The 14,340-nt window shown below is 33.4% G+C and overlaps 1 protein-coding gene across 2 annotated transcripts; it reads right to left on the reverse strand.

The window, feature by feature from the left end:
• Positions 1-51: 51 nt before the first annotated feature.
• LOC110703652 (putative tRNA pseudouridine synthase Pus10) lies at positions 52-10,727 on the reverse strand. 2 transcript variants are annotated; one of them, XR_002507729.1, is made up of 15 exons: positions 10,149-10,727; positions 9,121-9,464; positions 8,863-8,983; positions 8,555-8,672; positions 8,159-8,247; positions 7,456-7,524; positions 4,602-4,670; positions 4,422-4,502; positions 4,227-4,346; positions 4,039-4,113; positions 3,585-3,665; positions 1,846-2,452; positions 1,697-1,757; positions 1,381-1,436; positions 52-517 (listed from the first exon to the last, which is right to left on the reverse strand). XR_002507729.1 is itself a non-coding variant. In XM_021881445.1 (15 exons), exons 1-15 carry the CDS (start codon positions 10,242-10,244, stop codon positions 433-435), a joined length of 1,539 nt encoding a protein of 512 aa, XP_021737137.1. In that variant the 5' UTR covers positions 10,245-10,714; the 3' UTR covers positions 52-432. The 2 variants fall into 2 exon arrangements, 1 of the variants encoding a protein (XP_021737137.1); XM_021881445.1 differs by having other exon boundaries at positions 1,846-1,919; positions 10,149-10,714.
• Positions 10,728-14,340: the final 3,613 nt, after the last annotated feature.

A 14,340-nucleotide genomic window follows, 5' to 3' on the forward strand; every position in this document is an offset into this window, starting at 1 on the left:
TACCTCTTTTGCTTCCAAGATTGCACCATCAATAAATTTAAAGGAAAAGAATAAGACGCAAAATTGATTGATAATATAACATGCAATTACGCATATGATTCTGATACAAGATTATCAATTATGAGCATGTGATCAAGAAGGGCTATCTTGAATCGATGCATTTCATACGAACAGAGACCCTTTGAATCAGATACTGTATTATCAATTGCAGAATCTATTCTCCACTATATCGTCAATAACAGATTTTAAAAAAAAGTTTTTTTTTTTTTAAAAAAAAAAAAATTAAAAAAAACTGCACCCTGAGTCACCCTAACCCCCAAAATTTCTCTGCCAACTAAAAATTATTAATCGGTCTGACTGCCTTACTGGTCACCATTGGTTGTGGAAGTACTTAAGATGATGAGTTTGTTCCAAATATTGAAAACCATATCTTCATTTAGTCAGGAAACAGTCCATCTTCACATCTGTTACATCAAGCTGGAGAATCTCTGCTCTACAACCCAGAATCGAACCAAGGCTACAGCAGAAGAGTAAAACACATTGTAACACAAATCTGAGGCATTGAAACAAAGGTCTAACTCAAGTGAAAGAAAATGATTGTCGGTCTGTCAGGTTATCCAGTTTGGGAGTAAATAATACTCCATTGTATCACAATATAAAAAAAAAGGTAAAGAACAATTTACTTCATTGTGTATAATCGATCCTATTCTTAGATGGCTTTGATCAGCCTTCAAGAAATTATATGATGGCCCAAAATCACAGTTTTCTTTTTTCCCAATTGATAATAACTTAATAACAACACACATAGAAACTTGTTTCTCCGACAAGGTTGTTATTATACGTCTTTTCTTCTTCACTGGCCCAATGCTAACATGCCACTTTAGTCTAATCCAGGATCATTTCTGTCTCTTCCCCAGTTCATATCTTCCATCACCTTTTTTCCCAATCACTGACCCCCCACCCCCTTTTCCTTGTCCTCATGTAGTGTGTGTGTTGTAGATTCCTAGACCAAGTTAGAAAATTTGGTGCAGGGAAAAAAGGTGGATAAAGTAAGAGGAGAACTAAAATGATTGAAGGTGTAAGAGAAAGGTGAAAAAAGTTATAGAGAGGAGAAAGGTGGATGAAGCAGATTAAGAAGTAAAGAAACCAAAATTGGCATAAGTGGGTTACAAAAAATGATAAGAGGACAAACAAAAATATGGAGAGAGTATCTAGCAAGATATTAGGTATTAGGATTTCCCCTAATCTCGGCTCTACCAAGCAAAAAATTATTTTTAAACTGGACTGAAAAGGAATCCGACAGTTGACATATTCATCCAAACGAAGACGAGAAAACTATACATAAAAGTTAAAAAAATGGGAAGACAATTATCAGCATACCTTGGATAAGTGCGCCCAAGGTCTCCATGGACAAATTCCTTGATGTATGTTCCAGCCTACAATTAAGACTTTGCATTACTTTTTTCCAAAAAATAGTTCAGAAGGCTGATAACCTTTTACTTGGACAGCAATTTTCAGACATATTTGTTTACACTTGCACCATACCCTAGTTTGAAGTGTGCAAAAGTGATCCACCATTCTTAAAAAATAATTAAAAAAAAAATTAAAAGGAAAGGATTTACCCTTTATGACTCCCAGATCAAAGAATCAAAAAATTGATTGTTCAAATAAGTCAATGAATAGCCATGGGAAGTACCTGTGTGCAGAGATGGAGGAGGAAATACTGGGTACTTCCGGACATCTTCTCAATATTTATCCTGTCATTAAAAAGTTTAGTATGAAAGAGGAGAAGATATTCAGGATGAGAAAAAACACCAAGAAACCAAGTTGAGTCAAGAGTTTTACGAATGAATTATCTTTTCACGTTCTAGAGGACTTCGACGATGAAGTACCCTCACTGGGGTTCTCTGTGATAATTTCTATTCAATAAGAAAACGGAGAAATTATAATTAGTAGTACAGTTACCACCAAAGACCAGTCACAATGTTCAGGCAAATTAAGAATGAATATAGCAATAACTCCCAAAATAATGACCGACATATAATAGGCATTTTCATCCATGATACCCATAAAAAAGTAAGCCACTTATATATAATTCAGTACAAAAAGCAGGATGAAAATACACTCTCTGTATCATAAATCAGTTATATGCATACGCAACAAGTCCCATATGAGGCAACCTCCTATGCTTGCGTGCCCGTGCCTTACTAATGATTGTATTTGTGGTGCAGGTTAGCGTCATTGCGTGTTATATCCTCTATTTATTAGCTTGTTGCACACATGGGGAAGGCAGGATTTTAAGCGCTGCATGGGCAATCAGTGCGCGTCCTATGATATGTGGGGTTTCAGAGCCTTCTCAACATCGTTCAAATAGGGAGGTTCCATTCACCATCAAGGAGACCATCAAGGAGGTCCACCATTCTCAACTGTGGTGCAAGGGAGTCGCCACGACCTGGCATGGATATAAAAGGCTGTCAGAGTTGGGAGTGCTTGGCGGCATGGATGTTGCGTCAGCCATAGGGGTAGGTGAGCGAGCTTAATGGGAAGGGGTATGTTCATAATAATTCATGGACGGAACCAATTCAAGGGGGACATGTTGAGCAATCAGGGAAAGGACGATGTGTAGAAACACGAACAAGCGGCAACAAGTAGGGTTTTGAAGAGGAGTCATGTTGTGGTGCTAAGGGGACCCAAATGTGATAGCATTTGGCTAAATCATTGGGCAAGCATGTTGGATACATGTCACTTGTGTTTACGAGAGCGGCCAAGTGACGTGTTGTACGTTGGAAAGCAACGTGGAGCTAACCTCAAAGCGCCACAACGAGGGCGTTGTGGCTTAGATGGGGGAGCTTGTCACGTGTTGATAGTTTCCCCGATGCCCCGTCACAGCAAGTCCCATATGAGGCAATCTCATACCTAACTGATGCATGTGTTTTTGGTACAGATTAGTGCCATTGTATGTTGTTTCCTTTATTTATTAGCTTGTTGTGCATATGGGGAAGTCTAGGATCTAGCAACAGAAATGGGGGTATTTGCATTGGTCTCGTGACAAGGCGCTTGCTCATAAAGTTTATAATAGATGAGTTATGGCCATTCAAATGTGTGGAAACATATACATAGCATTCTATCTAAGTGGAAGAAAACTATGACAGGTAAACCTTCAATCATTATCCAAAAGCGTACTTTTCAGAGAAGCTACTTTTCCAAAACAATTTTCCTGAATAATAGTGTGGATGATGGATTTAAAAGGAAGTGGAGGAAATGAGGGATAGTTGATCTATTTTCCAGTGTATGAATATGGAATGACGAAGTGAGAGGAATTGAATTTGAAAGATTCATTTTCCATAGCCTTTTAATCCTTATACTATTGGATGGGAAGGAGAATGCAAGCCCACTCATTCCCTCCCCTCACCTCCATTATTGCTAGGCATTGTAATTGATTTTCCAATGAATTAGTAGCTCACTTATACATAATTATGAAGCAACTGTAAATGATGTGACATGCCGATAACAACCAACTATGTCAAAATAATAATAATATAAAAAAAAAAAGTGAGGTGATATAATATTCAACAGAAACTCACCAAATCTTTAAGTAAAGATAAAGTTACCAAGTCTTTATCCTCAAGTTGACGAGAAATCCACACTAGGGCTGTATATTGCTTCTGCATAAAAGAAATAGTATTGAAACATTTTTACGGAGTCAAAGTAAAATAGGAAAATGACAAAGATTATAGAAAGTGAGAAATAAAGCACAGAAAACTCGGGTACGTGGGTGGGATTCCCAACTTTAGGGAAAAAATAGAGACAAAACTTGCCAAAGATGTACTAATATGTTGCAATAAATAGGGACATCCTAAAGAGGAATAGATTGCAATTTACTCCTTACATCTCTACATGTTCCTACTTTGACCTTTTTCGTAAGATATTATCCATCAAAGTGGGAACAACAAAAAGAGATGGAGGGAGTATAAGGGACGGAAGGAGTAACAAAAAACTTAATTTTAAATATATATAATTGGTTTAACTGAGGATAACCTGCTTCTCTGCTTCACCTTCACGCATTAGGGTCCAAACTTGTTCATCAACAACTTTAAGGTTTTTTACCTTCACCTAAGTAACAAATGAGATATATTCAAAGGTCTCAAACAGAACCAAAAGAAGTCTATACCCAAAAATGATATAGAGGAAATGAAAGCATTACAAGAAGCTTGGTCCTCTCTTACCAATTTTCCTTCCAAACTATTAATTTTCATTTCCATCTCTTTTAGTGACAATTCTGATGGCAACATTCGGGGATTTTGAATTTCAAGTAAGAAAGGACGTCCAGAGCCCAACATTCGAACCTGAAATTTGCAAGAGTAAATAAAAATAATAATTCATAAAGTTACATCAAACACAAGAACTCACATGCTCAGTACATCTATGTCTTCTCTGCCAGCAGCATGAAACTTGTAATTATCGCCCCTACACAACGGAAGAATGCTATTTCCCACAATCTCCTAGAAATTTCAGAAAGGCTTTCAGAGATCAGCTGTCAACTCTTCACAGGGAAAAAAAAGTTAACATTTCATATAGCCAAATAGCCATCCAGGTAGTACCTCAACAGATGCTTCTCCCATTCTTTCATCATCAATAATCCATCGTGACTGACTCACATTTCTAGAGTACTGCAATAAAATGTATAAAGCATGAATCCCACACCAATCTAAGGAAGTCCAGGTATCTAAGCTACTTCTTCTACATAACTATGAGCTCACAGATAGACTTTAAACCAATATTACATGATAATATTATAACCAATGATTGGATGCCATAGCTTTCACGATTATATATTGAACACCATAATTTTATGTGCACATGAGGGCTGAAGCAAAAAGTAGGCATGACATATTCCGCTTAAAATAGGATCTAGTGAGAAAGGTGAGAAGCAATTAGATACATAAAGTATTTTAACCAAAAAAAAAAAAAAAATCAAGTATTATGGATAAATCACATAAACATGACAGATTCATCATAAAAGTATTACTCCCTCCATTTCAATATGATAGTCTCATATGGAATCAATCAAATAAAATAAGAAAAAAAGAAAATTTGGAATCTAACATCAAAGTAAAAAAACAATTCATAAATAGTTTTATCTTGTTTAAATTTTTTTTGATTTTTTTAAAAAAAATCGTCAACTATAATTGCATGATTCAAGGAAATAATTTCTTTACTTAGAGTCATGTCATCAATTCACAATCATTTAATTTAGCTAATCAAAATTTAATACAGTATATATAAAATAGGAAATGGAAACTAAGTTAAAAGTGGAATACATTCAATATGGGTAGATCTTTTTGAAACGCCCAAAATAGTATATGGGACTAACAAACTAAACCAGAGGGAGTATAAAGTAATTACTGCAAATACATTGAGGCATTATTGAAACTACATCAAATAACCATTAAAAATACATCAAATACACGACTTAGGTACATCAAGATTGTGAAAAGATATTTCAACCAAACTGAACAATAAATAATAGAAAACAGATGTCATATAAAGCTTGCTCTGTATGTAATCCAATACCTAGACTCAATGAATAAATGACTAGTTTAATTTAATGTGTGAAAGACTATTTAACAAAAATAATTAAAGAGCTTATCGGAAAATATCAAAGCTAGAGATTTGTCGTGACATTTACAATTAATGCCAAGAAAAAATGAGATTCATTGATGTCGGAGGAAAAGGAGCTAAGGGATCCACAACCAATTTATCAGCAGTGGAAGTGTTGTTGTCAAGTTCATCACTGCTGTCGAGCTGGTGGTGGTCATGAGAACTTTAAGTTGATGTAGGGAAGAAAAAAAGGAGGAAAAAAAAAAACACCAGAGGAGGTTAAGAGAATGGCCAAAGGAGTAAAGGAAGAAAAAAAAATGTGGAGATGCTTTAAATCTTGACAATAAGATCTAAGGCATATATATAAGGTTAGGATCCAATGAGAAGAAGGATAAATGAGTAAAAAAATCACTCACTATACATATATTTTCAACTGATGTACAGGTAACATTTGAAACATATACTGATATACACATCGAATTAAAATCGTTGCACATCAATATAATATCTCTCTCTCGCTCGCTCTCTCTCAAATCATATTCTAAAACCCAAAGATCGCATGCATAAATACGAATCATAAATTCGATTATAAATATTTGATGTGTGCTTTCAGTGCTACCTTCAACCCCTTGCTTGGAAATTAGAGACAAATATTGCTACTCTATTGTTAATCCATAAGCGCAGATTGAATCTCCACGAATGCTAGTTCGCAAATAACAAGGATATACGTATTTACCTTGCTTTGGGTGGGGGGTGGGGGGGAGGGGGTGGGGGTGGGGGTAGGAGTAGGACAGAAATATTACGTTCAATTTGTTGTGGAAAATTTTTACTGTTCCTCTCACTCTTATCCCTAGATATATTATCTTATTATTTATCTAGGGCTTCGTGTGTTTGCATCAATCCGTCACTTATTGTGTGACCTCATAGGATTCAAAAATTAGTAGTCTTTCTAGTTCACAAATCATAATTGTTCAGGTCTCTAGTAAGACATTGACCACCTAAAATACAGTATTAATTATCTCCTCAATGAACCTTGTTATATTTAGTAATTGCATTAAGGACATCCACTTGTCTGAGAAAAAGTGTGCAATCTTCAAATATAACAAACAGCATTAAAAGGATAATAAGTTTAGACCTTTTGGAGGTCATAATGTCTTGCCAGAGACTAATTATGATATGCAGACTAATAAGATTAGGCCCAGTGCTAATTAATCGGATCCTATGAGGTCACACAATAAGTGACCGATCAAAGCAAACACACCATGGGCTTAGTGGATCAACAATAGAGGAGCAACGTTTGAGGCTCTAATCTCCAAGCAAGAGGTTGAAGGTAGCATTGGAATAATGCATCAAAGATTGTATTTCTAATTCATTCCATGTTTCATATAATTTATGCATGTGATCCGTTTAGGTGTTGAGAATATGATTCTAGAAATTCCATTAAACGCACCTAAAACCCTAAGCAAGAAAAAACAGCCTTGGTGGATTGCATAAAAAGTAATTCGTCAAGACAATAGCATTGAAATTATCATATTCACACCAAAATTAGGCTAATGAGTGTCATCTGCTATGCCTAATTGGGTAATCTTGTAGCCTTAATATTAATTGTAGAGACATATGGTAATAAGACTGACTTATCTCAAAATATCTAAATGATTACACAGATTATCTAGCCGGTGAAGAATCCAATAAATGCTGTTTTCATTTGCTTTGGTTTAGGCTGTATTTTTGAAGCCAACTTAAGCAAGGCATTATGTATATGAAGAAATAAAACCAAAGAAACCAAAATAAAAAAAAAAATATATCAGATGCTATATTTTTAATGATACCAAAGAAAACATATTAGTATTATACCTTTAAGTATCTACCTCCAATATAGATAGGTGAACTGGAACAAAGAACCTCCAAGCTGCAAGCTGATATCTAAGGTTAAAAAAAACACAAGTTATTTTCCTAAATTCTGAACATAAACTAGGCCATTGAAATAATTGTCTATGATACACATACACTAGATCTAACAAGAGACAGGTACACCCCCACGCACAAAATTTCAAAGTCTCATGCACCTTCTAGAACAGTCATAATTTTTCCTTCTATAAAATTTGGGTATGAGTTTACCTATCTCAAGGTACCACCACAGACTGGAAACCCAGGTATACAAAAGATATTGTAAGCATAACAGCTCAGACAGTAAGACAATGTTAAACTTAAAGGTAATGCATGATTTCAACTTCAGATTTTAAGTCCTAGAAAAGCATTGTTTACAGTTGTAAGTCCAATAAAAGCTGGCAGCAATTTTGTAATAATGCTTTTCCATGTGAATCTGCTACATTGATTGGATATTGGTCATACGACAAAAGAAAACGAAAGGTTGAGCTCAAGTAATTAATGTGTTATGCCTTAAGTGAGACACATGCTACAACAAGCAGGAAAAGTAACATAAAACAAGTCCATTCTGGAAGAGACTGAATACAAGAACTTTGAACATCTTTTTTATTGAATACCAAGCAACATACACATATATCATCAAGTAAGAATACTAAAGAAAAAAACTCACCTTCTCTGATGGTCTGAAGGGTTTTGCTTCTAGCAAATTTTTTGCACATTGCTTCAAATCGAAATCATTCTCATTAGGTTCAGACCTTCCTGTTCCAACAAACAGACTATTTCAATAGTGAAGGCACAAGTGATCACCGAGTATTCCATGAAAACAATAGCAATGACGATAAACATTTGGTTTATATGCAGCAAATTATGCCATTCAGCAAATTTTAATGTGATCTTCAGTGTTCAATCTTCAAAGGCCTAGGCAAACAACAGCAACAACACACGCACGCGCGCACACACACACACACAAATTAAAAAAAAAACCCTCCAAGCTTCATTCTCACCTTGACAGCTCAAAAGGTAACCACTTTTAGAGACAGATGAAATGAGTAGAAAAGGAACTTGCCTGTTTTCCGCTTCTTGCTGCCTTGGTTATTTTCTTTTCCATTATCAGTCTTTATTGGCATTTCTGAAGATGTATAAGTCAACCGAACACGGAAAGAGCTTGACCCAGATTTGACACCCTGTGCAACCTCACAGCTTAAACATAGCAACCTTGGTAGAGAAATATATATTTCTTTTGATGTTCTTTTATTAAACTGGCATGAATATCAAATCACAATTTTGGCTACAAAGATACAAATTTTAAAGACATAACTAAGTACACAATGCTTCAAATTACACAAGTTCTCCAAACAGAGCAGTCCTACTTACCAACAACGTTTCAAGAGGCTCTATTATAGATAGCTTCAGAGAATCCTTGACTGAAATGGCTTCAGACTGGAGTGTTTCTTGAAACCATTCCTCAGAACTGTACTTCTGTTTCATAGATAGCCTACACATCAATAAAAACAACTAAATCACATAATCTGAAAGGTTTATGCATAAGATCATAAATGAAAGTGAAGAGCCAGTTTCATTTAGAAACCATATAATGATGAAATGTCAACTAGAGCCAGTTAGACCGATAACCTGACAGCATTTTCGTTCTCCACGATTATTGGTGGTATAGAGACTTCAAGAGAAAAGCTATCTGCTTGATGACCATCCTTTTTCACCAGTTCGTAGATTAATGCAGCAAAGTCATTGGCACAACCCCTGTTCACCAATGCTTGTTTCTCATCCACACAAACGTACTGCAGAATCCCAAAACAAACACTGCAAATACCATCCTCATTGGCAGACTCTTTCAACACAGGGTCATCAGAGCTAGGTTGATGTGCAACAACTTCTGACAATATAGTAGAGATCCGGGAATAGTGGGTGTAAATTGGTCCATATTTCCCAAATAATCGAAGGATACACTGCGGACAGACCTGCAAATACCGCCATATATCACTAATTTATTATAGGCAAATACATGACATATTCAGATATGTAGGACATAGAAATTTGAAGGTCCAAAAATCATTAAAATTGGAAGAAAAAGCGCGCTTAAATAAAATCTTCTCCCCCTAAATACCAATGTGACATCAAAAAAGATGCCAATCTATCACTAACCCAGAGTCACCTAGTTCGCGTTTAGTCAATAATGTACACGGGAACTCAATTTGCTGACACATATTTAGCCTAACACTACACCAATCAATTCAATAATGCAATACTCTTGTATAATGTATACTAATATCCAAACAAATTTCATCAAATTATAATTAAATAGAATATTTCTAATGTGAGAACAAAAAATCGATTGCAGTACACCAATCACTTCAATAATGCAATACTCATGTATAATGTAAACTAGTGTCCAATCAAATTTCATCAAATTATAAATTATAATTAAATAGACTAATTCCAAAATAAAATAATGTCAGAACATAAAATCAATTACACTATGAAGTATCTTCAACAATCACTGTTTTTCTATATTCTCCTCAAAAATTAAGTTTTTCACATCAAAAATTGATATAATTAATAATTGATTAGTGAAAGTTAACAGTTGAAATAATACAGCTAAATCAATTCAAGGAATTCATATCAAAGAGAAGAAAAATTCGTACTCGGAGGGTTAGGAGATAATTGACTGCCGGCGGCGGTAGCGAGCGCAAGACGTCGTCGAGCAGGCGGAGCTCTTCGTCAGCGTTGTTGAGCGCCATTGATGGAGAAGAGAAAAACGGAGGAGAGAGAAAATCAGTTTGATTGCAATGGCGGCAGGAAGTTGCACTCCAACCAGAGAAAACACCCGCCCAATTGCCCAAAGGAGGAGGAAGTCGGGTGATTTTATTTTCTTATTTTTGTTTATCCATAGGAAGTCTTTTAATCGATGAAAGGAGAAGTAAAGAAGAAGTAAAAATGGGATGAGTAAATTGTAGTATTACATCGGCAACATGGTTTATATAGCCAAGAGCTTTACATATAATGTCATACAAGTTCACAAGTCTTTGGACTTGTGTGAACATTGTGAAAACAAATCAAATAATAGGCATTCACATTTATCTTCTAACAATTTTCTTATTTTTTTTATGCAATAATGTTCTTTTTTTCTAGTCTGATTTGATATGAATTATTCTACAATCTAATTTGAATTTTATCTTGTCTAATGCGCTTATGTGATAAAATTTGTAGATACATTATGGAACAGGTTTTTCCATATTAACTAGCAATAATTTATACTCTATTCATCCATAAAAATTTGTTGATACATTATGGAACAGGTTTTTCCATTAACTAGCAATAATTTATACTCTATTCATCCATTAAAAAATGTAATTTTAATGTACAATAAAAAATACTTCACTAAAAACAAAAAAGACTCATATTACTCTTTATACCCCTTTACAATATTGGTTGAACATTGGGTGCGAGTACACACACCCTAGTGTTTGTGCGCCAAGTGTTTGGCTGGTGGTGTTGTGGTTGGTGGGTGCGGTGGAGGGGGAAATTACGGGGAAGTGAGGAACGAATTGAAGGAGAAGGAGAAGGAGTGAGGGGATTTGTGGCGGTTTGTTCCCATTTTCACGTGACTGAGAAAGTGAGGAAGAGGGAAAGAGGAGAGGGAATGAAATGAAAATAATGTATGAGCTTATTTTGGGTTGTTGGCTTATACATTTTGAGTGAAAATTTTACCATACACCCAAGTGTAGGGTGTTCTGCCTACACCCCCCCCCCCCCCCCATGAAGCTACATTGTATTGTAGCTAGTTAGGGTGCTAGGGTGTTCTACCTACACCCCCCTTAAATTTAACAACCTGATTTTTTTTTCTTTTTTCTTCCGTTGTTAGTTTTCTTTTTTATTTTCTTCCCTTTTTTTTTATTTCTTTTCTTTACTTATCATTTATTTATCATATGCACTTCTGTTAGTGATATAATAATAGATTAATGTTCAATTTTAAAGTGATAAATGATCATTTGTGTATATAGTTTTGTTTTTGATAATATTATATTTTAAAATTTGATCATGTGCAGTTTTGTTATTAAATATTTTTTTTGAAAGCTTAAATATTTTATATATTTATAATTGATCATTTTAAAAATTGTTCAAGTTCACTTACCATAATTGTTTATGAAGTAGAAAAAAAGGATGGTATAGTTTATGAAGAAGCAACTAATTAAGTCTGAAATTTAGGGCAAAGAATTTAAATCTCAAGCAGAAGCTTATGAAATATATATCGAATATGATTTTAAGAAAGATTTATAATTGACAATTGTTTTAAAATGGTAATGCTCAATCACAACTATAAGTTATTATGAACATTTAGGTTTTTTTATTTTATTTTATTTTATTTTATTTTTGAGGAAGAACATTTAGTTTTTTTGTTAATGAACAAATTTCTTTTGTGGCATGACCATTGTATATATAGTAGGCACTAGCCGAAACCGGATTGTTTCCTTCATTCTTAATAAAATCAAAGCTAAGTGAATTTGTATATCATCAAATATGATCATTATATATATACACTATCTAGACGTTTTGTTTATGAACATCTTGTTTTTCTAATATGATCATTATATATATACTATCAAGATGTTTGCTTTTAAAGGATGTGATTTATATTAATACTCAATCAGAGAAAAGAAATGGTTTATTTCTTTCTTAATAAAATCAAAATACATTATATTGTATATCACCAAAGATTAGATATTAAAATATAAAATACAATTCCATACGTATAATCAAATAAAATAAACTTCCTTCTCGATTCAAATTTAGAGAATTCAAGCATGTGTTATTGTTTCATATTGCTTAGTGACTCCACGCCTTCTTGATTTTCTTAGTTCTGCCGCCTTTCTTTTTTCCTTGCTATTATGTGGTTTAACTCATTATATCCATTGTTCATTGTTTAACTAATAGACAAAAACATATAAGTTACTGTATTAGACTTGAGTAAGAATAAGTATTAGAATGAACCAATTTTCATATGAATATGAACATGCATGAGTACAACGTACAATTGACATGATTGATATGGAAATGAACATCTGTCAATATAAATGAATATATATATTAATATATAAATGAATTGAATATATATTAGTGTGGAAATGACCATCTAGTGATATGGAAATGAACAACTATTAATACATAAATGAACGTATTTACGTAATTCAACCTGGAAATGAACATATTTACGTAATTTAACATAGAAATGAACAACTATTAGTACGTATATGAACATATTTACATAATTAACATGGAAATGAACAACATATAATTGAACATTTATTAGTGTGAAAATGACCATGAAAGGTAATGATTGAAGAACATGAAATATATATATACATGAATAAACTCTTGAAGCTATCAATATTTGATTTACCATACATCTACATAAGAAATGACATATATTGAAATTCAAAATTGAAATGAACATGAAATATTTGAAGAAAATGATTAAAATATGAATTTTTATCAAAATTCTAAAAATTATATATTAATATGTGAAATTGTGAATGACCGTATACTTTATGTGATTGAACATCCACCAAAACAATAATGAACTTTCATCAAAATAATTTTCCACTCCAAACTATGAAAAGGGAATAAACATTACTACATAAATGACTATGTAATAATATATAAATGAACATGTATATTAATCATTTATTAAAATGTGAATGGTTGCATACTAATATATAAATGAACATCTAACAAAATTGAAATGAGCATTCATAAAAAAAATAAAAAAAAATAAACACTATGAATTCTCTGAAATTGTTTCCTTTGCCCTGCAAAAAAATTAAAGAATATATTGATTTAATTTACTAGTTTTATAATAAAAATTACTAAAACTACAGTATAATAATTACGTTGATATACATTTTTTCATGGTTGATGTCACGATTATCATCCCAAAATATATAGCAACAAAAATTTTAGTAAAATCTAGGGCTTATACTTTTTTTTTTCGTTCCAAATTCAAATAAAATAACTTACTCTTTCGAATTTCGCCTTGTGTTGTTGAATTTCATAGTGATTGAACAAATTTTGCGATAATCTTGTAAAAATTTTACAGTTAAAGCTTTTGATAAAAGAGAAAATGTAACACTCCCAAATTAATCTCTAATATTAAGAATAATAATCCAACTTTAGGGAGTAACATGGGAGTATTACCGCCACGTGAGTACTTAAAGCTTAATAGAGTTTTGCAGCGGAAAATAGTACTTAACTTTCATTAATAATAATAGTTTGATACACTTTCAAAGTAACTACACCACTAATACTATGTTTACTAAGTTAAACTAGGTGATCACCGCCCAACGTTTCCAATGCACCAAATAGTTCACGTTGTTCGATCGCCACTACCTATCTACTCATCAAAGTGATAAGTAGGGCCAAGCCAAAACAAAACGTACAAATACGTATTAGCCAAAATGCTATGTACATACAAATGCTAGACATGTAAAATCAATTTAATTAATTAAACATGCTTTCGAAGAGATTTAACTTTAATAAATCATAATTTATCCAAACCATTCACGAATCGAAATTCATGTATAAAAACTTGTTAAAAGAACCAATTTCCGAAATAAACAACTTTCCAAGGATAATTTCGAACAGGATGGATCAGTCCATATTTTCATAAATCATTTTCCCATCTAAGTGTGCACACCCCCAATCTAGTAACTCCTTTACATAGTGCTATCAAGGGGAAAGACTAGGTCATACAAAGTCCATAGTCTTCAACTTACTCAGCATAGTGGGAGTTAAAAATCCAAAGATCCAAGAAGTAAATCCTGTTAAATAAACTTTCCA

This window comes from Chenopodium quinoa, unplaced genomic scaffold (assembly GCF_001683475.1).
Source record: "Chenopodium quinoa cultivar QQ74 unplaced genomic scaffold, ASM168347v1, whole genome shotgun sequence".
Taxonomy (NCBI): domain Eukaryota; kingdom Viridiplantae; phylum Streptophyta; class Magnoliopsida; order Caryophyllales; family Amaranthaceae; genus Chenopodium; species Chenopodium quinoa.

What these genes read in the sequence shown, in the direction of transcription:
- LOC110703652 (XM_021881445.1), bottom strand. Translation starts at nt 10,244, where the DNA reads ATGGCGCTCAACAACGCTGACGAAGAGCTCCGCCTGCTCGACGACGTC. An exon ending in TGGGAGAAGCATCTGTTGAG is followed by an intron (nt 4,503 to 4,601) that starts GTACTACCTGGA and finishes TGAAATTTCTAG; the next exon opens with GAGATTGTGGGAAATAGCAT. An exon ending in CGTGAAAAGATAATTCATTC is followed by an intron (nt 1,758 to 1,845) that starts GTAAAACTCTTG and finishes TTTTAATGACAG; the next exon opens with GATAAATATTGAGAAGATGT.